The sequence below is a fragment of the Neomonachus schauinslandi genome, chromosome 6 (assembly GCF_002201575.2).
Source record: "Neomonachus schauinslandi chromosome 6, ASM220157v2, whole genome shotgun sequence".
Taxonomy (NCBI): domain Eukaryota; kingdom Metazoa; phylum Chordata; class Mammalia; order Carnivora; family Phocidae; genus Neomonachus; species Neomonachus schauinslandi.
This window is the reverse complement of record NC_058408.1, coordinates 48,484,775-48,509,642: the sequence shown is the minus strand read 5'-3', so window position 1 is coordinate 48,509,642 and position 24,868 is coordinate 48,484,775. Positions and strand designations below refer to the sequence as shown.

The window sequence follows — 24,868 nt, the reverse complement described above, 5'->3', positions numbered from 1 at the left end:
GAGAGAGAGAGAGAGATTGATATTGATTGATTGATTGATTGACTGATTGAGGGGTAGTATTGGTAAGATGAGCCTGTCCTGTGGTAATATAATATAATCTTAGTATATAGGCTTTACAAGGGTACTGTTAAATCTTGACGTAAACATGGAAACAAGGACATGATAGAATGAATGAGTTAAATCTATAGGTTAGGGGCGCCTGGGTGGCTCAGATGGTTGGGCGTCTGCCTTCGGCTCAGGTCATGATCCTGGAGTCCCGGGATCGAGTCCCGCATCGGGCTCCCTGCTTGGCGGGGAGTCTGCTTCTCCTCCCTCTGACCCTCCTCCCTCTCCTGCTCTCTGTCTCTCGTTCTCTCTCTCTCAAATAAATAAATAAAATAAAAAATAAATCTTTAAAAAAAAAAAATCTATAGGTTATTTTAGAATCTTATTTTATCTTGTTATTTAAAATGCCTTTTAAACCTTAATCCACCAGAAGTGCTTAAAAGAACCCCCCAAAATCACTTATTCTAACTTCTCTCATGTTTTCTTCCTTGGTATACATTCATACAAAGTGATCAAAAAGTGGGTATTAGATAATAAATGTGAAACTGTAAAATTTATAACATGGCTAACCAATCTCATCTTTTAGACAGAATATTTTTTTATTTATTTTTTAAATATAGTGGTATTGCTCCCTACTTCATTCTACCTTTAGCACTGGGGAGGAATAGTTTGGGGTCCCAAAATGCTGTGTGAGACACTGTCTTGTTTCACAATACCACAAAGAAACCAACAACAAAGCCCAGGTTGAAGGAAGGGAGAACATGAGACAGTGAGACTTTAGGAGAATTACTTAGGATGACACAGGGAAGGGAATTTAGGCTTTCTTAAATTCAGTGTTGATACAGATTTCTGTTTGGTCAGGAAACCTGAGTTATGCTATAAATATAGTATCCTGTGTTCTAATTTTATTGGACAGAGCCTATCAGTGTCTTCTTGCTTAGTATAGATCCTAAGATTACTGTTCAAATTAAATTACAGTGGGCAGCTTAGGTCACCCATGGCTAACTTACGTAAGCAGGTTAGTCATTTGAATGAAAACTTGTCTAGGCCACAAAACCACCGCATTTCCACCTACAGTAGGTGCATCCCTCTCTGTTGAAGTGGAGTTGGTATTTGACTCTAAAAATAGGCCTGCATTGTGGTAAAAATCGAACCCATTTGTTTGTCCAAATCATGTGAAGAAAATCAGCTTTGACATGGCTTTTTTTTTTTAAAAGATTTTATTTATTTATTTGAGAGAGAGAGAATGAGAGACAGAGAGCATGAGAGGGAGGAGGGTCAGAGGGAGAAGCAGACTCCCTGCCGAGCAGGGAGCCCGATGTGGGACTCGATCCCGGGACTCCAGGATCATGACCTGAGCCGAAGGCAGTCGCTTAACCAGCTGAGCCACCCAGGCGCCCTTGACATGGCTTTTAAGTACAGGCAAGAATCATCTATATGTGTCAGAAAGGATTAAGAGTCACCTCGTTTCAAGCTTTTTGTGATAACTTCAGGACATTTTGAAGTCTAAAGAAAACTTTAATTTTAGGTGCTCTTTTAGAATACAAGGGGAGACTTGAGGGTAGGGAAGAGAGTTTGTGGACTGGAGAAGCTATAGATGTACTTCTGTGCACAGTGCAGAGGAGACAGACCCAGAACAATGAGGGGGGATAAAGGAAAGCAGTGAACTAAGAATTAGTAGCATGTCCAGCCAAGCCCCAGTAACATGGGTTCTGTGACTGAGTTATTTGTAGGGTAGTTGATAAGCTCCCCTAAATATGCAGAGCAACAAGTTTAGATAGATTTTTAGAGAGCAAAGGAAGTTAAGCCAGGAGGAGCAATGAAAATAACAAGGCAATGCAAAAGGAGAGACCTACACCTAAGTGCCCTAGTTACGGACTTGTTTGTTTCTGACAGAATTCCAGCTATCCCTTTGCTTGTTTGGGTGATTATCGTATAAAATATCTAGGACATTATTTGTATTTCCTCAAAGCCAGTAGCAGCAATGCCTATCGTCCTGTGATAAAGAGTCTTGTAGAAAGTAATAGTAACGAAAACACTCATGTAATAGATAAAATGTGCTTATTTATGATTTACAACTCTCCTGCCCTCATCATAGGTGTTTGTTTTCTAATTTCTTCGGTTTGAGATGCTCCTCTAGCATAATAACTACATTGTAATAAATAATGTCTTTAAAATCATCCCTTCAGTATATTCCTGACAGGAATGAGTCCTTCGTGGCTAAAGAACTTTTAATATTCAACTGTCATAAAAGCCTTCTTTAGCGGATCTAATGTGTAGTTTTGATTAAGATGTGTTGCAAGTTTTATAGCAGCCTAAATGAGTAAACAGTTCATATCAAAAAAATTTAAAGTAACAAAGTAAGAGTAACCACTTGGTATTTAATGGGGAAATGAGACATTTGAGAAGAGTCAGACATTTAGCTCTGATGTGTACCTCCACCTCTAAGAGACCTGATGGTAATATATTTAGATCTTGCCTTGAGGAAGTTGCTTTCTGTGTTTTTAAGATCTTACTGGCCTCTAGTGGTAATATGATGCTATAGTTTAAATATTTTTAATTTTTGCGCGTGACTAGAAATAAAGCCATTTTGAAGACACTGGCTGATAATAGCTTCATTCTTTGTCTGGGGTCAGCAGTACTCTCAAAGTGTACGTACAACGTCGTCCTCCTGAAGACGAGAGGCTCTCTCTTTTGTTCTTGTCTCTGAGTCATCCCCACCTCTTTATTTTGAATGATGTTAGTTTAGCTGTGAAGCAACCTCCCATTGTTTTAGTACATGTACAGTGGTGATTACTGTGTCAGGTTTGTGCCAACAATTCTTTCTAGGGTTTCAGCCTTTTCTTCAGACTAAAGCACCAATTTTCCCTCTGTTTATAATAGTTTATTTTCTTCAAAGGAGGTTAAGTTTTCAACTTAGCATTTAGGTTCATGTTTAAAACTATTTAATTCAATTTTGAAGAATTTTACATTTGAAATACTAGTCTACTAAGTAAGCATGATACTGATTTCTCCCTTTTGTTTTTCATATTTGTCACTCAGATGTCAAGGGGCCACCTACCCATCGTCTGTCTTGTGGCCAGTCACCCTACACAGAGACCACAGCATGGGAGCGGAAGTATTGCATCCTCACAGACAGCCAGTTGGTGTTGCTCAACAAGGAGAAGGAGGTGAGATGGATATTTCTGAGGAAAGCTACTTCTCTTTCTTTTTTTTCTTTCTTTCTTTTTTTTTTTTTTTAAGAGATTTTATTTATTTATTTGACAGAGAGAGAGAGACAGCGAGAGAGGGAACACAAGCAGGGGGAGCGGGAGAGGGAGAAGCAGGCTTCCCGTGGAGCAGGGAGCCCAATGTGGGGCTCGATCCCAGGACCCCAGGACCGAAGGCAGATGCTTAACGACTGAGCCACTCAGGCACCCCGCTACTTCTCTTTCTGACCAGATTCCTGAAAGCTAGTTTTTATTTGCATTTTGTTATGAGACATTTATAGAAATGGAGGCTGTATGAATGATAAATTTTAAGTACAGGCATACCTCCTTCTATTGAACCTCACTTTATTGCACTTGGCAGATACCACATTTTAACAATTTGAGGGTTTGTGGCAAGCCTGTGCTGAGCAAGTCTGTTGGCACCATATCTCCAGTAGCATATGCTCATTTCGTGTCTCTGTGTCACATTTTGGTAATTATCACTTCAAGCTTTTCCATTATTATTGTATTTGTTATGGTGATCTATGATCAGTGATCTTTGATGTTACTGTTGTAATCATTTTGAGGCACCATGAACCGTACCCATCTAAAATGGTGAACTTAATTGATAAATGTGTATGTTTTGACTGCTCCGCCGACGGCTGCCCCCATCCCTCTCCCTCTTCTCTAGCCTGTCTGAGATTCCCTGAGACACAACAATATCGAAATAGGCCAGTTAATAACCCTACAATGGCCTCTAAGTGTTCCAAGTGAAAGGAGGACTCTCATATCTCTCACTTTAAATCAAAAGCTAGAAATGAGTAAGCTTAGTGAGGGAGGCATGTTGAATGCCAAGTGAGGCTGAAAGCTAGGCCTCTTGCACCAAACCAGCTTATGAATGCAAAAGAAAAGTTCTTGAAGGAAATTAAAAGTGCTACTCCAGTGAACACAGGAGTGATAAGAAAGTGGAACAGCCTTATTGCTGAGACAGAGCAAGTTTCAGTGGTCTGGATAGAGGATCAAACCAGCCACAACATTTCCTTCAGCCAGAGCCTATTCCAGAGCAAGGCCCTAACTCTCTTCAATTCTGTGAAGGCTGAGAGAGGTGAGGAAGCTGCAGAAGAAAACGAAGCCAGCACAGGTTGGTTCATGAGGCTTAAGGAAGGAAAGAAGCCACCTCCAGTACATGAAAGCTCAAGGTGAAGCAGCAGGTGCTGATGCAGAAGCTGCAGCAAGTTCTCCAGCAGATCTAGCTAAGATCATTCCTGAAGGTGGCTACACGACACAACAGATTTTCAGGGTAGACGAACAGCCTTCTGTTGGATGAAGATGCCACCTAGCACTTTCAGAGCTAGAGAGGACAAGTCAGTCCTGGCTTCAAAGTTTCCAAGGACAGGCTGACTCTCTTGTCAGGGGCTCATGCAGCTGGTAACTTGAAGTTGTAGCCAGTGCTCATTTCCCATTACGAAAACCCTAGGGCCCATAAGAATCATGCTAATTCTACTCTGCCTGTGCTCTAGAAATGAAAAAACAAAGCCCGGATCACAGCACATCTGTTTACTACACGGTTTCCTGAAATATTTTAATCCCACTGTTGAGATGTCCTGCTCAGGAAAGAAGATTCCTTTCAAAGTATGACTGCTCACTGACAATGCACATGGTCCCCCAAGAATCCTAATGGGGATGTATATCAAGATTCATGTTGTTTTAATTAACGCAGTGTCCATTCTGCAGCTCATGGAAGACAGAGTAATTTTGACCTTCAAGTCTTATTCTTTAAGAAATACATTTCATGGGTGGCTCAGTCAGTTCAGCGACTGACTCTTGATATCGGCTCAGGTTATAGTCTTAGGGTCGTGAGATCCAGCCCCAATGCCTAGCACAGAGCCTGCTTAAGATTCTTTCTCCTTTGGGCGCCTGGGTGACTCAGTTGGTTAAGCGACTGCCTTCGGCTCGGGTCATGATCCTGGAGTCCCAGGATCGAGTGCCGCATCGGGCTCCCTGCTCGGCAGGGAGTCTGCTTCTCCCTCTGACCCTCCCCCCTCTCATGCTCTCTCTATCTCATTCTCTCTCAAATAAATAAATAAAATCTTTTAAAAAAAAGATTCTTTTTCCTTCTTCCTCTGCCCCTTCCCCCACCTGTGTGTGTGCTCGTGCTCTCTCTCTCTCTCAAAAAAAAAAAAACCCAAAAACTACATTTCATAAGGCTATAGCTGCCAAAGATGGATCTGTGCAAAGTAAACTGAAAACCTTCTGGAAAGGATTCACCGTTCTAGATGCCTTTAAGAATGCCTGTGATTCATGGATGGGAACAGGTCAAAATATCCACATTAACAGGAGTTGGGGGACAAAGCTGATTCGAACTCTCATGGATGACTCAGGGATTCAAGGCTTCAGAGGAGGAAGCAACTGTGGATGTCATCGAAATAACAAGAGAACTAGACTCGGAAGTGGAGCCTGAAGATGGGACTGAAGTGCTGCAATCCCATGGTAAAACTTGAATGGATGAGGAGTCCTTCTTGGGGATAAGCAAAGAAAGTGGTTTCTTGAGATGGGATCTACTCCTGGTGAAGATGCTGTGAAGACTGTTGAAATGACTACATAGGATTTAGAATATTATATAAACGTAGTTGATAAAGCAACAGCAGGGTTTGAAGGGACTGACCCCAAGTTTAAAAAGTTCTACTGTGGGGCGCCTGGGTGGCTCAGTCAGATAAGCGCCTGCCTTCGGCTCAGGTCATGATCCTGGAGTCCCGGGATGGAGTCCCAGGATCGAGTCCCACATCAGGCTTCCTGCTCAGCGGGGAGTCTGCTTCTCCCTCTGATCCCCCCCCTCATGTGCTCTCTCTCTCTCTCTCTCATTCTCTTCTCTCAAATAAATAAATAAAATCTTAAAAAAAAAAAGTTCTACTGTGGGTAAAATGCTATCAAACAGCATTGAATGCGACAGAGAAATTGAGAAAGGAAGAGTCCGTTGATGTGGCAAACTTCATTGTTGTCTTACTTTAAGAAATTGCCACAGCCACCCCATCCTTCAGCAACCCCCACCCTGATCAGTCAGCAGCCATCAACATCGAGGCAAGACCCTCCACCAGCAAAAAGATTATGACTCCCTGAAAGCTCAGATGATGGCTAGCATTATTTGGTAATGAAGTTTTTTAAAATTGAGGTATGTACATTGTTTTTTAGACATACTGCTATTGCACATTTAATAGACTACAGTAGAACGTAAACACAACTTTTATGTGCACTGGAAATCCAAAAAACCCATTAGATTCGCTTTGTTGTGGTGGTCTGGAACTGAACCTGAAATGTCTCTGAGGTATGCCTGTAAGTCTAACGGGTTGCTCGCGTCATGATGATATCCAGTTGTCATGAAGGAGCGAGTTCAACAAGATAGGGTTGGATTTTCATTGAGGAACAGTGAAATAGATATTGAGTTGAGTATTTTGGAATGAGAACAGATTGGATTTGGTAGACCTGGCTCCAAAAATTGCTCGGAAGGGCTATGGGACGTGATGTCCGTGTAGCTACTGTAACAGATGGCACTCTCAGGGATTCACTGAGAGAGGTTTAATGAAGGGACTATTGACAGAGACATGGACAGCATAAGGGACCCACCAAAGAGTGTGAAGCACCATGAACTAGTAACAGCAGAAATCTTGTTATCACCCTAGACTTTCAGGGCCAAGAAGGGAGCGGTGCTTCTGGAAACCAGAGGATGGGTTGCACGAGAGGGCTGCTTGGCAGTTAGTGTAGCATTACCCAGAAGAGCATGGCTTCTGCCCAAACAAAGATGGCCAGCAGGGAGGAAGCAAAGGAGAAGAAACCCTCCAGCTCTTTTCTTGCCTTCTGATTTCTTGCCAGTTGTTACCTACTAGCCAGACGTAACTTGAAGCCAGAGGAAAACAAGATTGCTCTTGCACCAAAGGGAGAGAAGGGCCGCGGGTACATCTGGAGAGGTTGGCAGAATGTAGTTAGCCCGGCATCGAGCTCTAGATGAACTCTTTGTCTTTCTAAATGAAGAAAAACCCTTGAGCTTATCATATGCTATTTACTACTTTACTCAAACTGTGACAGTGTACAAGTCCTTCCACATCCAAATAACTCATCTGCTTATTGCTGATCTGTCAGAGAGTTGAGATCATTCTGATTTGGTAGGTCCATAACCCCGCTTTACCCCCTACCTCCACAGCATAAACAATATGTTCTTGACAAAGAAGAGGGATTAATGAGAGGGGAGGAGAAGAAAAGATCTGGCTCAACAAATGACAAAGATTACTTGCCAAAAATAGAGGTAAATACCTAAAAAGCTGTAGGTAAAATACCAGTTTAGTAAGTCATCCTTCCTGGGAAGTGAGTTCAGGGGCAGCAGTGAACAGCAAATACGTTTCTCAGCTCTCGGCTGTGGCTATCTCCCTTTTCTCTTCTCCTCGTCTCTGTCCCTTTTCTTTTCCATCCCTTCTCTTACTCAGCAGTCTTTAATATAGTAAAGCCAAGGTAATAACAAGAAAAGAATTTTAGTTTCTTTATTTTAGTTCTTTTTTTTTTTTTTTAAAGATTTTATTTATTTGACAGCGAGAGACAGCGAGAGAGGGAACACAAGCAGGGTGAGTGGGAGAGGGAGAAGCCAGCTTCCTGCTGAGCAGGGAGCCCGATGCGGGGCTTCATCCCAAGACCCTGGGATCATGACCCAAGCTGAAGGCAGACACTTAACAACTGAGCCACCCAGGCGCCCCTCTTTTATTTTAATTCTTACTTCTGAGGGCCTAGCTCAGGTGCTCTTTATGATGCTTTTTCTTTTTCTCCATCTATTGAAAAATCTGCCTTGCTTTTGTTACCATCTCCCTACCCATGACCCTTTTCCAGTATTTTAATATTATTAAGTTTTATTTTATTAAAATAATGTAATAAAGGTCAGCCTTTTCTGGGATAGTCTAGTACATGTTGCTGTGTTTATATTAAGTTAAAACATAATAAAAATTGGTGGAGTGAATATTAGTATAGAAGATTTCTAGTTATCCAGTTTGAATAAACAGATAATTGAAAATGTTCATTTTAACCAACCTGCTTTGTCAGCAGTCATTTATCAGAGCTATTAATGAGTGTTATGAATAGATCATTTGCTATCTTTCTGCCCTTATCTACCTTTTATTCAATTTAGTACTGTAAGAAATTAAATAGTCAGGATAGAGAGCATAAGTCAAGAAACATGCCTTATCTAGAACCAAGGTGAAATCCACTGATTAAAGATTACTGATCAATTGAGTATTCCAGGCCTGGGCCCCACCTTTGTCTCATAAAATAACTGTCCATGAGGAGTAACTTTCTGAAACAATATCTTGCATACTTTGTTTTTATGCCAGTCATCTTGAGTAGCCCTGGACAAATGGGGAACCCCTCATCTCCCACAGTCTGTATATGGCTCTGTAAATCCTCTTTTCTGTCCTTGCCTTCTGCACATCTTTTACCACCTCTTAAAACCCTATCACTATACCCTCTGCAAGTCACAGTCCATCATCAGCAAACCCAGCTGTTTCTTCCAGCTGTTCTTTGTAGGCATCCCTTAACTTCTTGGTTTCAAGAGAACCTGTGTTTTCCCTGAGAACACCATCTTCTGTGAGGTCCTGTCAAGTGATGGCTGTTTTTCTCCCACAGCCCTCATACCACGCTGCCTGTAGTAGTTGTTCTTCCTCTTTCTGACTGCTTCCTGCCCTCCCTCATTTTCCCTAAAAAGTCCAAATCCTGCATCTCCTCTTATAGTCATCTTCCTTTTCAGTCATTCCTTTTCATTTTTTGTTGATTTGAGCTCCTGGCTCATTATCATTAGCTTCAGCACTACTTTGGCCTTATTTTGTGATGATTCCAAAATCTGCAGAGACGCTTCTTCCAACACACTGGGTCTGAGGTCCTTGACCTCTCTCCTCCAAGAATCTTTTCCTCTACCCCACCTCATCGCTACAACTTCTTCATATTCTCAATTTCATGCATTTTACACTCTCCTCATCACCTTCTGCTTTCTAGCTCATCCCTTATTCCAACAATCCTTCAGTCCTTTTGAGACCCATGGTCCATTGATGCTATAACCTTTTCTGACCCTTAGACCTCTGATATCCTCTCTTCCCTCTTCACCCAGCCTGAATTCCATGGTCAGCCATTCTGATCAATCCCTTGCATACTATTTCCTTGCCCTTCTCATGCATTATCATGCTTACTTGGCAACGCGATAGCTCAGTCAAATCCTGCCCCTCTTCTGTCTTGCCCTGCTTCCATGCAGCATAATGTGTCTGCAGAAGATCCATCATGCTGACGGTCTTTAAACTAATGGCTGCAAACCTCATGTGAGCCCCTAATGCTGTGTGGCAATCAAAAAACATTTTCCTAGCTTAATTATTGTCCAGCTCTCCTGAACTAATGCTTCTCAATCTATGTGCGGTGAAGGACCAGTGTTTTCTCCACCCGACTGTGAACAAAATACAATAAAATGAATAGTTAAGAAAATTGAAATTTTAAAAAGATGTAAATACACAAGTCCCAATTTTTAATTAGATTTAACCAAAATGAAATTATAATTCAACAACTATGCACAGAATAACCATAACACAGGAAAAGAAGAAATAAAATCATGAAAATTGTACATGTTCATGGAAAGTGAGCTGTACAGTGAAACCCATTGATCACATGAGGCACACTTCTCAATTTCTGCACTGTTAAATTATTTATTGCAGACCAGTAACAGTTTACACAAGACCTTGGGCCACACTTTGAGTAGCACAATCCAAAATGATTTCTAAAATGACTTTTTCTCAAGGTCTCTGGATGGTTCGGTCAGTTAAGTGTCTGCCTTCCGCTCAAGTTATGATCTTGGGGTCCTGGGATTAGGCTCTCTGCTCAGCGGGGAGTCTGTCTCTTTCCCTCTGTGCATGCACTCTCTCTCTCACTCTCTCTCATATAAATAAAATCTTTTTTTTTTTTTAAGATTTTATTTATTTATTTGACAGAGAGAGACAGCTAGAGAGGGAACACAAGCAGGGGGAGCGGGAGAGGGAGAAGCAGGCTTCCCGCTGAGCAGGGAGCCCGATGTGGGGCTCGATCCTAGGACCCTGGGATCATGACCTGAGCCGAAGGCAGACGCTTAACGACTGAGCCACCCAGGCGCCCCCAATAAATAAAATCTTTTTAAAAAAATTATAAAATGACTTTTTTTTTCACATCTCTTCTATTCTAATCCTTTCTCTATTACCCTCTTATAGCTGGTTACTTTGCTGCGTATTTCGCTGAGAAAATTCAAGCACCCAGAAGAGAACTTCTGCATACTTCATTACCATATACCATGTCTGCCCATCCACCAGCAAGCATTTCCCTATATCCTGATTTGTCTCTTTTAACTATGGTTGACCTGTCTACAATCCAGTGGTCAGCCCATCCACGTGTGTGCATTCCATTACTTCTCACCTATTCAAGGATGGATCACTAGCAATTCTCCCCTGCTTCTTTTATGTCTTTAATTTTTTGCTCTCTACTGGATCATTCCCCATCAGCATGCTATTATTTTTCCCATCTTAAATGAAGAAATAAGCCTGGATTAATCTCACTCCTCTTTCTCTGCTTCCCTTAACAGTAAAAATTCTTTAAAACTTTTAAACCCATTGTCTCTAATTCCTCTTCTCTCATTCTCTCTTAAACTTGCTCCATCAGATTCTTACACCATTTATACTCTTGTTAAGCTCACTGGTGACCTCCACCTCGCTAAATCCAGGGGTCAGTTCTCCATTCTCATCCTACTTCATCTGTCAGTGGCATTTAATACAGTTGATTACTCCTTCCTTCTAGAACCACTTTTCTTCTCTTGGCTTCTGTGACCTCATGCACTCTTAGTTTTCCTCCTGCCTCTCTGGAGTCATCCTTCCTCCTGAGTCATCTTTGCAGATTTCTCTTCTCTTTAAATCTTAACAGGGGAGTGCTGCAGAGTTCAGTCCTTGGGCCTCACTTCTTTAGATCTCATCCAGTCTTAAGACTTTCAGTACCCTCTAGTGCTGTGATTCCTAATTTTACATCTCAGGCCTATACCTCTCTCTTCTCTAGACCCATATATCCATCTCCCATCACACCCCTACTTGGAGAAATAGTCATCTCCAACATGCCTCACACTAGACCCCTAATTTTCCCTCCCAAACCTGCCAGAGGCCATCTCTATCTCCATTAATGGTAACTCCATTCTTGTAAGTTTTCAAGGCCAGAAGCTTTCCCAACTCACTCTGTCCCAGCCATTCTGGTATTGTTAGGATTCTTGAACACATCAGCATGTTCCTGCCTCAAGGCCTTAGCCTTGCCTTTTCCCTCAAATATTTGTATGACTCACATTCTCACCTCCTTCAGCTCTTTACTTACACCTGCTCACCTTCTCAATAAGGCCCACCCTGACCAACCTATTTAAAATTACAATCCCTCCTCATATCTCCCATCTAAAACTTTGATCTAATTACTTGGCTCTGATATTTTTTTCCCCCATAGCATTTACCACGTTCTGAAATGCCTTATACTTAATTTATTATGTTTATTGTATCCCTTCCCCTACGAGGGTGTAAGCTTTAGGGCAGGGACTTTGTCTGTTTTGTTCAGTGCTGTATTCCTCAGTGCTTAGAAAAGTTCCTGACACCTAAGTAAATTCTCAATAAATATTTGTCCAATAGATTTTTTAAAAGGCAAATTATAAACTTTGATTCTGAATATCCATTTCCTTAATATAAATTTGAGACTTTTCTATCTTTTCCTTTTATGTTATAAATCTTCCTAGAACATGAGGCTTAATTCCATATTTTTTCTAAAACTAGGTAATAAAAAAGGAGAAAAATAATCCATAAGGTGCTTTTCCATTGTTGAATATTTGATTCATTTTTATTTATTTATTGAGCATCTATTTTGTGTGCAGTATTGTGGTTGCAAAGATGTAGTCTATTTGGGGACACATTGAGGTAAATTAAAAGCTATGATCATTTGGAACTCAACAGGTGATAGCTGTACAACATTGTGAATGTACTAAATGTCTCTGAATTATTCATTTTAAAATGGTTAATTTTAGGTTAAGTGAATTTCACCTCAATAAATTATTTCAAAAATTATAACCATAAGGGAAGGATTAACCGACATATTGCCTGGGTGGGTTGTGATGTGAAATGAAGAACGCCAAGAAAGATTTTACAGAGAAATTTTTGATTGAACCATGTCTTTAGGGACAAATAGAAGCTCAGCTGGAGGAAAAGTAGGGAAGGATAGTCCAAGTATGTGTAAGGATACAAAGTCAAAAAACATATCTCTTTGGCAAACTGCAAAATGTTGAGAATTTTTGGAATAAAGTTTGCAAGAGGAAAAAAAAAATAGCTGATAGCTGGCAAGAACAAAATAATAAAGTGCCTTGAAGGCCATGCTAAAGAATTTGGATGTTATCCTGGAAATGATTTAGACCATGGAAAGGTATTTAACAGGGCAATAACATCATCAGATTTGCTTCTTAGAAAAGTAACTCTGTTGATCATGTGGAAAATTGAGTGAAGGGATTGGAAGGAACTACATGAGTACATGAGTAAGATTATTGCAGTAGACCTGGTAAGGGATGATGAAGGGATGATGAGGGTACAAAGCAGATACAGAGACAGTTTAATGCCCTGAGACAGGTGTGTTCTGCCATTAAGTTGGAAAAACTGGATTAAATCTCTGATAAAATGTAAAGCCATTGCTGTGCCTGCTACTTAAATGATAAACTTAATATATTGTTAATTTCATTACAGGAAAGGATTAGAAAGCCACTTTTTTGGTGGAAGGATCAGAGTCTGCTGTCACGCTTCTACCTTTCACCCACATTATCATGAAGAGTATAACACTTACCTTTGGAATTATGCACTGAAAATTTAGAATTCATTGAAACAAGGAGTTTAAGGGATTTCCTGCTAAAATTACCTAAAAAGGCTGTTTTAAACCTTAATCAACTAATCACCAGGGTGTTTATTGCTGTGTTCAGAAGATAATTAAGAGATTCTATAAGGATTTAAACCGAAGCCTTAGCCAGGCACTGCTGGAATGTGGGAGGATTATATTAGTCTAGTATCACTCATGTATTCAGTGTGTGGGATCTTTTAGCGCTCTCTCTTAACTCTGCATGTTTCCTGTCAGAAATGGGAACAAGTCTGCTTGGGGGATATACATGGGAAGAGTGTTAAATACACCACTTACCAATTTGAGAATATAACAGAAGGGTAGGTCTGGGCAGAACGCTGAAAGAGAAGTCTGCCAGGAGTATCACCTTGAGAAATGACTCATTGGTTCAGTAAATCGCTTCATGCAGATTGTGCCAAATAGACATTGCTTATGTGTTATGAAATACACTTCCCTGCCCGGATGCCAGCAAAGGCCCCAGCTGGCTTGGCACCAACCCAGTTCAAAGAGGGTGTAGGAGGCCATTTGAATTCCATTTTGCTTGCAAGAGATAAGACTAAGTAAACGAGAGATTAAGGAGTGGAGGGAAATGGCAGAGAGGACAATCATGAACCCCTTTAGGGTACAGCCAGCATAAAAATACAAAAGAAAGCTGAATTTGTGAGTTTCTTTTTTTTGGCAATAATAAACCATTAGGAAGGATAAACCTGGCTCCATTTTTCTCCATTCAGATTCTACTTTCTGTAGTTGGAATTTTGAAAGCTAGATGGTAGCGTATAGGCAGCAAGGTAGTAATAATGCAATTTAAAAATATCTTAGAATATTTTTATTGCTTTTGGAAAGCAATACTTAGATATATTGATGAAAACAGCATTTAGGCTTTGTGCAAACAACCAAAAATCAACTATTATTTATCCTGGGGTAAACTACCCATGGCATATTTCCTTCAGAACCACTTTCAGATTATTCAGCAGATACATAATGTGCCCCTGTATTGTGCATTCACTAGTTAGGAGTTACAAAGAATAAAACACAGTTCCTTCCCCTCTCTATCCCCCATACCAAACTTTGTTGTGGAAATAAGACAGATTTTAAATGGCATTTGATAAATAGCACAAGTAAACTTGGTAGAATAAAAGAAATAAATTCATTTATTCTAAAGGACTGTAGTCTGTGTCATTAAGATGCTATTGGCAATGGGACATTACCAAGGGAAGCTTAAAAAAGGAAGCGATTTGATCAAAGCTATGTGTTATGAATATTAATCTGTAGAATGTCTTGGAAAAGGGAGAGATAGGAAGGAGACAGACCAAGGAAGAGATAACCATTCCTCTGATCTAAAAACTGGAATAGTTTCCCAGTGCTTCCTGAATTATGTATGACCTGGTATTAAAACCCTCCCAATGTAATCATAATATATTTTGGTGTTCTGTAGTCTACCACACTTCTAGAGGCTCTTGCTAAATTGGCCTACCCCCTGTTCCAAAACAAAGCAAATGTCATATGTTTACAACTTCTTGGCTGATGTTATGTCTTTTCCTTTGCCTAACATGGCCCCCATCTCTAGCTATCAAATTTTCATTCATTCATTTGTGGATTGGAGCTATTTTAAGGTTTGGGGATTGACTTTTAAGGTACAAGCTATTGACTTGGAAGCTATTGACAAGGAATTAGTTGTACAAATGAGTAATTATAATTCAGTGTAATAAGTGACAGAGAAAGATCTATTATTGGAGGAACCTCAAGGAGGTGTACCTTAACCTTCCCTTAGGGGATTAGTGGAAGGGGAAGATTTCTGGAAGAGGTGATGCCTGTCCTAAGCGTTAAGATGAATAGGAGTTTGCTTGGCAGGTATAGATAAGAAAGTGAGGGAAGATATTTCAGGCCAAGAGAACCAAGTAAGCAAAGCACTGAACTACAAAATAGGGAATATATTAGGGCAATGCAAGCAATTTGGTATTCCTAGAATGTAAAATCTGAATGAAGCTGGACAGTCAGTGGCCAGATTGTGGAAAACCTGGTATACTGTATTAGGGAGTTTGCACTTACTCTATAAGATAATAGTTTTAAAACACTCTTTTAGCAGAACCTTTGCTTTGTGGAGAAGCTTATGTAGAAGCCCTATATAGCAGATAAACATAGAGTTATGCTCTGGTGGAAGCAGAGAGATACCTCCCTGTCGTCACATACTTCCACACACAAACATACTGTCACGCCTTGGAAAACCACTGCTAGAGGTGAAGGAGAACAATTGAAGGGCTTTAAGCCTCACAGTGATACGATCGAATTTGCATTTTGGAAATATTCTGATGACAGTGTAGAGGATAGGTCTAAGGGGCAGAACATCACCAATGAAGAAACCGTATTAGTGGTTTGGATAAGAGATAATAAGAGGTTTTGGCACCAGCCGTGATGGACTAACTGGTACAAGACTAGCCCTCCCATTGAAAAAAAAAAACACCATAAAACTAGAGATTGTATATATTTATACATAATGTTTTCAGGCATTGGACAGTACAGAGCCAAAGACAGTGATCATCTCCATTGCCTTGGCTGTCTGCTGTATACCATTTCCCAACTGTGCTCTTCTACCTGAAGTCCAAGCATAGTGTGGTAGTCCCACTGAACTGAGGAGGCGGAGAGCAGAATTCTACAGGGGAACGTGCTAGAATCTGCTGGAAAGGATACTGGCAAGTTTTTGGCCAAGGGCCGGACTACACATGCTCAGGGCAAGACTACCTAGGTTTTCCAGAGAGCGACTGAAGTGTTGAGAACAAAATAGAGATACCAGTGTTGTTCTGAACAATGACAGGGACCTGCTCTGCCAGTGAGAAACTTCTTTAAAGCCTTACCCCAGGCATCCAGCTGAGAGACCAGAAAGATCCTGCCTGAGAAATGCGGAAGTTGAGATTTAGTAAAGCTAAGTGATTTTATTTATGTCGCCACATTTATACCTCCACACCACATAGTACTGGTGGTCAAGGATTAATAAACGAATAATTACAGCTGGAGGTACTGAGACTAGATCAGTGGTTCTCAGCTTTGCTTGCACATTAGAGTGACCTGGGAAGTTTTAAACATTTCAGTACCCAGGCTACACTCCAGCCCCTGAACTCAGAATGTCTAGGAGTGGTCTAGGTGTCAGTGTTTTTTAAAGCTCCCTTAGGTGATTATAATTTGCAGCCAAGGTTGAGAACCTCTATTAGGGATGACACTTTGAGAAGCTTAGCCAGGATAGGAAGGAAAGAAACACCACCTTAGGGCAGCGATTCTCAGCCCTAGTAAGCATATGAATCAGTTGTAGGCATGTTAAAACTTGGGTTTCTGGGCTGCACCCCCAGAGTTCTGATTCGGTAGGTTGGGGGTAGGGCCTGAGGATGTGTATTTCTTTCTTTCTTTTTTTTTTTTTTGAGATTTTATTTATTTATTTGACAGAGAGAGACACAGCGAGAGAGGGAACACAAGCAGGGAGAGTGGGAGAGGGAGAAGCAGATTCCCCGCTTAGCAGGGAGCCTGATGTGGGGCTCGCTCGATGCCAGGACCCCCGGATCATGACCTGAGCCGAAGGCAGACGCTCAACGACTGAGCCACCCAGGCGCCCCGAGAATGTGTATTTCTTTTTCTTTTTCTTTTTTTTTTAAAGATTTTATTTATTTATTTGAGAGAGAGCACATGAGAGGGGGGAGAGTCAGAGGGAGAAGCAGACTCCCTGCCGAGCAGGGAGCCCGATGCGGAACTCTATCCAAGGACTCCAGGATCATGACCTGAGCCGAAGGCAGTCGCTTAACCAACTGAGCCACCCAGGCGCCCAGGATGTGTATTTCTAACAAGTTCCCCAGTTGATGCTGATGCTGGGGCCTGGACAGCCGCTTGCTTTGAGATCCACTACTTAAGGAGATAAGAAAGCTGAGGAAGTATTTTTTTTCTTTAAAAGGATTAAAAAGTCCTTCTAAGGATATAGTAGACCCGAACATTTTTTAAGCATTCTTTAGGAACTGCTTTCTTTTCTTTTCTTTTAAGTAGGCTCCACACCCAACATGGGGCTTGAACTCACAACCCCGAGTTGCATACTCTACCTACCAACTGAGCCAGCCAGGTGCCCCAGCGCTGCTTTCTTTTGCTATTAGTGTGATCTTGGTTTCTTGTACTTGACTATCTGTGTAATCTGTATGTACTCAGATTGAAATCAAAATTAATTCCTATGTAATTCTAAACAAAATGAAAGGGGATTTTTGCAGAAAATATAGAGGTATGTTATATATATAATGTTTTCTAAGTAACCTGATTTATTTGTGCCATATTGCTCCTCATTGTCATTGATAGTTTGGAACTAACAAAGAGGACTAGGAGTCAGAGATTCAGTTTGACTTTGTTATTAACATGTCTTAGATACCCGAGAAGTCATTTACACCTTACTATGTTCTTTCCTTATCTAAAATAGAATGAATTAAGGGGTGCCTGGGGGGTTCAGTCGGTTAAGCGTCCGACTCTTGGTTTCGGCTCAGGTCATGATCTCGCGGTCTTGGGATCCATTCCTGTGTTGGACTCCATCTCAGCGTGGAGTCTGCTTCAGATTTTCTCTCTCTCTCCCTCCGTCCCACCCCATCCACACTCCTTCTCTCTCTCTCTCTCTCTCTCTCTCAAATAAATAAATCCTTAAAGTTGAATGAATTAAAGCACTTGACCCATCCTCCCTACTCCCCTGAGGAAAAAGAGCATTCAGAACCACAGTATAAAGGCAAAGAGGTTAAATAAAAAAAAAGAAAAATTCCTCTCATGTTTTAAAACTGGGAAGATATGTAATATTTAAGGACTTATTCAGTATAAACAAGCAAATGTGAACTAGTAAACTAAATTAGGGCAATCAGAAAGAACAAGATTGCTTTTCTAAAATTGACTTTCTAGGGGTGCCTGGGTGGCTCAGTCGTTAAGCGTCTGCCTTCGGCTCAGGTCATGATTCCAGGTCCTGGGATCGAGCCCCTCATCGGGCTCCCTGCTCGGCGGGAAGCCTGCTTCTCCCTCTCCCACTCCCCCTGCTTGTATTCCCTCTCTTGCTGTGTCTCTGTCTGTCAAATAAATAAATAAAATCTTTAAAAAAAAATAAATAAAAATAAAATTGACTTTCTAAAACTGATTCTCTGGCTGTGTTCTAAGATTTGTGAACTCCAGCTTAGTTCATTTGAAGATATTTGGAATATGATCCCTCTGATTTTCAGAGAGTAGATCAGTAGGTTTTAAAGAAATATTTTAGGTAAGAATCAATTGATAGTGTTGTAAAAGTAAAATATTCTTAAGAAATGCAGGTTTAGAATAAAAGTCAACACTGTTCTCCCTCAATATTCTGAGTCAGCGGTTAAATGCCCTAACCTTTAAGAGTGATCCTTTGAACAAAACCTTTGATCATATTTTAAGAATGGGAAACAAAGAATCTACATTAAAACTTTGACAAAATAGTTTGATATATTTTATTTTTCTCTGCCTTAGATATGTTAGAGACAAAGTATATGATAATAGAAGCTATTTCTTCCTTTTTTCTGGATATGGTCAGTATAAATTTCCACAGAAAAGATCATAATGGGTCATTCCTTCCTAAAACATAAAAAATAACCACTGTCTTTTTTCTGCGTGGCTTAGGCCTTCATTATTTCAGATTATTGGCATTTTTAGAGCTATAGCAAAAATGGTTGTGTTTATTTAGGTTCATCTGTTTGTTCAAAGATTCAAGCTATTTTTTTCCAAAGCTTACCCCCATCTATCCTACTTTGAAGGTGGGTAGAGAATACATTTTTGCTTTTCTTACTAGGAAGGAGTTATCTGACCTCTTGGTACTATTCTCTTAATTATTTAAGTAGAGATAATATAATTTCTATCTTGAAAGGGATGGATGATTCAGCTTACTCTTCGTAAAGTCTTAGTACTTTTGGAAGAGTTCATGTCTTTATTGATGCTATTATTTGGTCTCCTCTTATTTTTTAGAATTTTACCTTTCTTCATTCTGCCTTGTGGTTTCTCAACGTGCAAGCAGTAACCATAGTTACAGGAATTTTTGGTCCTATAGAGAGTATGCAAACTTTCAGTTTTCATGAGGCCAACATTAGGAGTTGGCCCTTCAGGTTCTCTGTAACACAGAGAGTTTCCCTTGCTATCATCCCCGTGACCCCCGTCATAGCAGTTGGGTTACTGAGGCAAGGCAGGAGGCATATACAGTTAAGCCTTTATCTATCCCAATTTTGCTGGATTAGTTGATGTCCATCCTATGTGTCCACTGTCATCATTTGGAGATATAAATTATTCCTCATCTGTAAAAAGGGAATGGTAATAAAAATAGCTTGCTCATAATGTCACACATGTAAATTCCTTAGCCTTGCACAAAGTAAGAACTCAGTGCTAATCATTATTATTGAAATTTGTTGAAATTTCAGTATTGGAGCCAGAAGAATTTGGAAACTATATTTAATTACTGACCTATTTTGCCAGACTATTTAAGATGTTACCAGTGCTATTGTTAATTCTGATAAAGGTTACCGGTAAAATATTTTTGTGAGGGGCACCTGGGTAGCTCAGTCATTAAGTGTCTGCCTTCGGCTCAGGTCATGATCCCAGGGTCCTGGGATCGAGCCCCACGTCGGGCTCTCCCTGCTCGGTGGAGAGCCTGCTTCTCCCTCTCCCACTCCCCCTGCTTGTGTTCTTTCTCTTGCTGTCTCTCTCTCTGTCAAGTAAATAAATAAAATCTTAAAAAAAAAAAAAAAAGAACTTTGTGAAAAGTCTATGCCTTTTACCACTAAACTAAAATGATTTGATCTTTTAGCATATTACCAAAAAAAAAAAGAGAGAGAGAGAAAGGAACTTAGGGTCATCCCATTACTTTACAGTGATAACCTGTGAGTAAGTTTTAAGACAGTTATTGGTATTAGAGATCTTTTGCACCATTCATAGTTTTTATTCCATATATACAAACAACACTTTAAATGTTTCTGAAATTATGCCCGCAAAAATTTTTTTAGGATTTTAAAAACTAATTTCGCTTTTAGAAGAAAATATGCCATTTTATGTATCTATACAAGTTTCCGCTGAAATGTGTTTTATCCTCTATCTCCAAGTGCTTAATTGTAAAACTGAAGAAAATTTGGCTGATTTTACTCCTTTTATCTGACAAAACCTTTTTTAAATGGAGTTTGGGAGCTAAGTCTCTGTGGTTGGCTTTGATTTCAATTTTCCTTCTTGAGCATTGGCCAGAGTTGGAGTTTGTGAACTAGTTTCTGATGCAAAAGAATCTTTTATTTGTGTGGGTGTTTTGTTTTGTTTTCAGAGCTCCCTAAGCAGGTACACACCTGGGTATGACTCCTACGTACTTAGGTAAGCTAATTTACATACTCACCTTTCCTGATCTTTCAGGTTTCTTTTTAAAGAAAAACTTCCTGACAAGGGGTTGGTAATATCTTACCATTGTAAATACTTGATTTCTAAGTTTTGTTTACTTTGCTCTAATGAATACAAACTCCTGTCTTTATTAACTAAAATTAATATTATTCAATCAGAAGGTAGTTATGGCAAGTTCACTATTAAGTTTCATCTCCTTTTTCTTTTGGGTCCATTAGATACCTGTGGAGGGAGGACAGGAGCAACAGACGGATTCCAGCAAAGGGCGATGCCTGAGGAGAACGGTCAGTGTCCCTTCCGAGGGCCAGTTTCCTGAGTACCCACCAGAGGGCGCCACCAAACTGGGTAAGCTAATAAAAGGAAAAAATTCCTAGCTTTTATCTGGTAATTTATGGGCTTGTTATTGAGTGTTAGAATAACACAAAACAGGGACGCCTGGGTGGCTCAGTCGGTTAAGCAGCTGCCTTCAGCCCAGGTCATGATCCCAGGGTCCTGGGATCGAGTCCCACATCGGGCTCCTTGCTCAGCGGGGAACCTGCTTCTCCCTCTCTCTCCGTCTGCTTGTGCTCTCTCTGTCAAATAAATAAAATCTTTAAAAAAAAAAAAAAAAAAAAAAAAAGAATAACACAAAACATCTTGCTTTTCCTGCTAAGGACGTTGAAATATAGTATGTTAATGTACAGTTAATAGTCATTAGAAAGTTCTGTTCTTTACAACCAAGTGGCAACAAAGTTATTTTACAGAGATAACATTTATCTGAGTGCTAGTACCTTTGCCAGTCCTGGGTCAAGTGTTGTTTCTGAGTTTATTCCTTGCCTTTAAATTTTGAAAGAGCATTAAGTGGTCTTGTTGAAGCACTGAGATTGGTTGGGGGCCAGTGTTGTGTAGAAACTTGGTATTGCGTAGTTTGTGTCCTGTTCACACAGCTACTGATGCTGCCTTATGTGATGTCGGATCAGGTAATTTAGTAAGTTATATGCATGGTTGGAGTGGGTGACGGAAAGGAGAAATGGGGAAAGAAAAACAAACCACTTCAGTTGTTACACACCAAAGGAATTAATGTCAATATCAAAACAACCTTTTCCCTGTTTCCTACCAAGTGTGTTCTGTTTGATGATTTGTGTGCTTACCAGTGGATATATCATTAGATTATTAGACAGGTCAGGTAATTTTAAAGAAACATAATTAAGATTAAATAAAATAAAAGAATTTGAAAAGTAGGGAGTGTTTTGGTGTTTTGCATTGTTGTATTATTATTTGCTTAGTGAACCTAGACATTAAGTCATGGACATTTCATAGGTAGATAATATGGAATCATTTATAGTCTCTATGTTGTTTAATATGGATCATTCTGAGATTTGGGTTGTATTTTTGAAAATCAGGGTTTGGTTGTTTGGGTTGGGTTTTTTTGTTTTTGTTCTTGGTTTTTTGTTGGGTTTTGTTGTTGTAATCTATTTGTTTTCTAGAGATTAGTCAGGTGAGCAAACACTTTTCTCCAAAGAGTCATTTTTGGAGAAATAAGATTTCCTCTCATCTTATTTACACTGTACTTCTTTAGTATGTGTTCAAACCAGTTTAGATGTGAACCTAAATTATGTTGCAAACCTGTCTGGGTGTAACCATTTTATAGCCTATTTATATTTCATACAGGTTCTATGTGGCTCGGACTGGCTCAGAGTCACCTTCTTTCACCTCTTCTGCTGTCATTATTTGTAATGTTATGTTGATGACTCTCTGCCACTTCTCCAGGGACCATTGACTGTTTGAGCTTTGGTCCACAAAAGTCGCTGCTTTTGAGGAAGTGTAATCATAGTCTGAAGAGTTATTACGGTTTTATAGAAGAGAGAACTATATAGTGATTCTTAAAAATCTCCACCATTCCAGGCACTGGTCCCAAAGATAAACTAAGATGAGTGGCCAAGTTGTCTAGTCCAGAGCCAACCTTCTACCTCTGTCCTTGACTACAAGTGTGTTAGCCATCCAGACAACTCATGGTGTCCATGATCATTTTTGGAGTGGCTGTCCTAAATTAGCACTGGAAGCTAGGGCTCATAAGTACCAGAGGGGAAAAGACTACTTTTAGAGCCATCCTTCCTTACATGCCAGTCTAATGTTGAATTAGATAATTATTCTGTTCTATTTTTGCCTCCTAGGGATTTGTCTTTAGGCAAAATTTTCTGCTATCAAGTATTTAATTGAGTAGTTGTTGTATATGTAACATTCTATCCCAATCCCTAAGAATGAAAAGGGATGTAAGATATGATTTCTGCCTTTGGAAATTCTTATGTAGTTAGGAAGATAGATTATTGATGACTAATTACAGTACCTGTTGTAATTGTGGTATATTATATCGTGTGGCTTTTATTTTTTGTTTTTTAAAAACCCTTTCATTTATGCAGCAAATAGTTACTGAGTGACAACTATGTGCCAGATGCTGTTCTAGGCACTCAAGATACAACAATGAAAAGAATAGACACAAATCTGTCCCTTTGTGGAGCTTACATTCTATTGAGGAGTGACAAACAATAAGCAAGAGTAGTAAGTGGAATATATGCTGTGCTAGATGGTGATAAGTACAAAGAAAATAAAGTAGGGAATGGGGATAGGAAGTGTCAAGGATGTAGAATGTTAGCTAATGTGACCAAGGAATGCCTCTTGTTAAGTGACGTTTGAGTATGGATCTGATAAAATAATGACTGTAAGGCATATGGATACTTGAGGGTGAAGTGTTCCACCCAGAGGAACAGCTAGTATAATGTAGGAATATGCTTGGGGTGTTACAGGAACAGCATACGTGCCAGTGAGGCTGGCATGGAATGAACAAGGAGGCGAGTAGTAGAACATGACATCACTGAGCTCTTTGGCAAGCAGATCATGATGGTGTCATAGGTCATGATAAGGGTCGTGACTTCTACTCTGTGAGATGGGGAGCCACTGGCTTCTCTAGATAAAGAGTAGGGATGCAAGAATAAGAGTTCAGAGACCAGTTTGGATGCTATTGCAAAAAACTCTCTAATGAGAGTTCAGAGACTAGTTTGGATGCTATTGCAATAAACAAGAGATGCTAGAACTTGGGCCACAGTGGTAGTAGTGGAAGGGCTGAGAAGTGGCCAGATTCTGGGTTTGAAGGTAGAGCCAACAGAATATGCTTGTTGGATTGGCTGTGGGATGTTAAGAAACAGAAGAGTGGAGAATTTTGGTTAGAACAGCTAGGGGAATAAAGTTGTGATTTTTTAAAATGGGAAAGACTGGGAGAAGCACATTTGAAAGTGGGATTGATCAGGAGCTCAATTTTGGATGTACTGAGTTTGCTGGTCTTAGTAGACACCCAAGTGGAAATCAAGAGAGAGCTACAGACTGGAGATAACAATGTAGGCCTTTAGCAAATAGATGGTATTCAGAGCTATGAGGTTAAATGAAATCACCAGGGAAACGTGTGCAGGTAGAAGACGAAGGCCTGGAACGACCTGTAGAGGTTAGGAAGATGAAGAAGCAGTGGCAAAAAAAAGAGAACAAAAATCCAGAATTTTGTTTCCAGATAAAACAGTTGTGTCAAGTGTGTATAGGGCAAACCTTCTGGTCTTGCATGGTTCTTGCACTTTGCAAGCTCTGGATTCTCTTTGCTCTTCTCCAGTAGAGCAACTCCAAACACTGATCTGGTTTTGCAGATGTCAAATCATAGTACACAGTCATCTATGGAGAAATGCCCACTCATGAAAAACAGGCCCCTTTTACTCTACTTCAGAGAATTGATGACAGAAAGGAGCTCTGGGACTATAAAGGATCTGTGAAGAACGTTTACAGTGGCTGCCAGTGTAACTGTACATCAGAGATTTCAAACTGGTTAAAGAACTTTGGAATGTAAGATGGGAAGGCATATATTTGTGCCTCATACACTGTTTAACATGGGCAAATTTACACTGATGAGAACCTAATAAATGTCAAAAACTTAGGGAAAAGAAGTGTGTATGGGGTATGAGGCAGCAGAGTGGGGAGTGGTTAAGCACAGAATGTACTTCTCACTCAGCACTTCTCAGACTCTTGCATTCAGCAGTTTACATATTACCCAAGATACTAAAATTTACATATGCACTGGCATTTGACACAAATTTTGATACACCAAATTTTTCTCCACTGAAAATGAGATGTTTTCTTAAGGCATATGAACATCATCTCTAGAGTACTCATCTCCAGATTTAGAAAACCTAGAAAAAACTACTTACTCTTGGTGACAATATACAGATTTTAATTTGTTCATCAGAGATTTTTCAAATTCAGACCATGCAAAGCATGATTTGCTGAATTTTCAAAAGGAAATTACT

At 40.0% G+C, this 24,868-nt stretch overlaps 1 protein-coding gene across 2 annotated transcripts in view; it reads left to right on the top strand.

Annotated features, from left to right (window-relative positions):
• Positions 1–24,868, top strand: part of RASAL2 (RAS protein activator like 2) — a 350,264-nt gene that overhangs the window by 167,130 nt on the left and 158,266 nt on the right. For both annotated transcript variants that reach the window (XM_021682604.2, XM_044916396.1), the window contains exons 2-3: positions 3,088–3,215; positions 20,765–20,891. In XM_021682604.2, the coding sequence (XP_021538279.2) occupies positions 3,088–3,215; positions 20,765–20,891 (255 nt within the window). The remainder of the gene's footprint in view (positions 1–3,087; positions 3,216–20,764; positions 20,892–24,868) is intronic.